Source organism: Trichoplax adhaerens, genomic scaffold, assembly GCF_000150275.1.
Source record: "Trichoplax adhaerens TRIADscaffold_2184 genomic scaffold, whole genome shotgun sequence".
NCBI lineage: Eukaryota > Metazoa > Placozoa > Uniplacotomia > Trichoplacea > Trichoplacidae > Trichoplax > Trichoplax adhaerens.
Genome location: NW_002061738.1, coordinates 1 through 1800, shown reverse-complemented (window position 1 = coordinate 1800; position 1800 = coordinate 1). Strand labels below are relative to the sequence as shown.

The 1800-nt window shown below is 31.1% G+C and overlaps 1 protein-coding gene across 1 annotated transcript; it reads left to right on the top strand.

Moving 5' to 3' along the window:
• Positions 1-1354: 1354 nt before the first annotated feature.
• On the top strand, positions 1355-1765 carry TRIADDRAFT_9679 (uncharacterized protein; the record flags this gene model as incomplete). Its single annotated transcript, XM_002118877.1, has 1 exon — positions 1355-1765. A coding segment is annotated over one exon (411 nt), but the record flags the coding sequence as incomplete, so codon positions are not given.
• Positions 1766-1800: the final 35 nt, after the last annotated feature.

Here is a 1800-nt window from a genome sequence, read left to right as displayed (position 1 = left end):
TCACGGATAGCACTGCTAACCTAGTTAATAATAGATTCATCACTAACTTGCTATATTGCTTTTCTTCTCTAATTAATCTTGGCATCATAGTTCATAGCCCGTAGACTTCCAAATTATCTATTTATTTATTTCTTCAGAAATAACGCGTTATTAATGGATAGTCATTGTCTGCCTAAAAATGTCACATTAATTCGTCAACTATCGGTAAATAATTTCATACTTGATATATCAAACTATGATATCTCCCGCTAGCATCGTTCATGTTGATCACGACTATCGATAAATATACTGTAGTACTAACTGATAGAAATTATACTAGAGCTATCGAAGCATATAATGACGGAAGAGAACCCTATTTCAGCAGTCAATAACTTTACGAATACTGTAGTAAATATTCGTATTGCAATCTTAATCGGTAAAAACCTAGAAATAATCTATCTCTGATCGATAGTATTATAGCAGGAAGTTTCCAAGGAAATACTTTTCTTGTTGAAAGTCCCTGATGATAGCTTATCATTGGAAATAATAATAATATACTGTAGGCACCAGTTAGTACTATTCAGTTATAAGATACGAACGCGATGTCATAGTTTTACGTTACTTGTTTCCATGCTCGTTATGGTAGGATAATATTCATAATCACTGCGACTATCCGACATGCATTAAAGCATTATTCAGCACAGCAACGCCTATAACTAATCTGCATTCAATATTATAGTCCATCGGGGATCATTTTGTTTTAATTCTAAGCAAATTTCTGCACGTGTATTGTGTATTGCATATAATTATAAACTAATGTCACTACATATCGAAATTACGTATTTTAGTAATACAAAATTTAAATAATTTATAATCTTAGTTCTATACTTGTATAGTACACAGCATATATAACTTAAATACGTATATAATAAAGGAACTAGATGAAATAGTTAATATAGCAATCGAAAGCTTAAAAATTACTTACAATTTTAATTACATGTATGTGCTAGTATTTTGTGTATAGCATAAAATAAATGCGTTTAAAAGATGCAATGGGATGGCGTAATTAATTAACTAATCGAAAATTGAAAAAAATAATTTTACATTTTAAATTATGTGCTAGTATTTTATATATATGTAAACTTAAGTATAAAAATGAAACTGGATGACAAAATTAATTTACTAATTGAAAGTTTTAATATCTTATAATTTTAATATTACAGCTAGTTTAAATGAAGTAGCTCAAGAGATGGACAATAAAGCAAAGTATACCTATAATCATAATAACGCTTCGTTCTATGGTTCATCCAACCAAAATGACCATGACGATATAAATCGTGAAGCCTTTGCTTCAGGCATCATATTTTGGAGAGTATTTATCTACTGTGTATTAATAGCAGCGACAGTTATTGGTAACGGTATCGTATTGTTTATATTTTATAAGAGGCCTAGTTTGCGTATTCCTGTTAATTTCTTCATCATTAATTTAGCAATTACCGATATTTTAACAGGCCTAACCAGACAACCAATTATTGTTATCGATTTGTTAAGTAGAGGAGAGTCATTTATTCATACAATCTGCGGCTTAAGTGGGGTAACGCTATGTGTATGTTATGTCGTCACAATCTTTACCTTGCTTGCAACAGCACTATGTCGCTATTTGGTTATTGTACGCTCTTACGGTAGGAAGTTATCGACGAAAGTTGTAGTAATAATTATGTCTTTTATCTGGGTTTATGGAACAATCGATTGCTTATTACCCATCTTTGGTTGGAATCGCTATGTGTACCAACCCGAAGAATACACTGTTTACCTGATGGC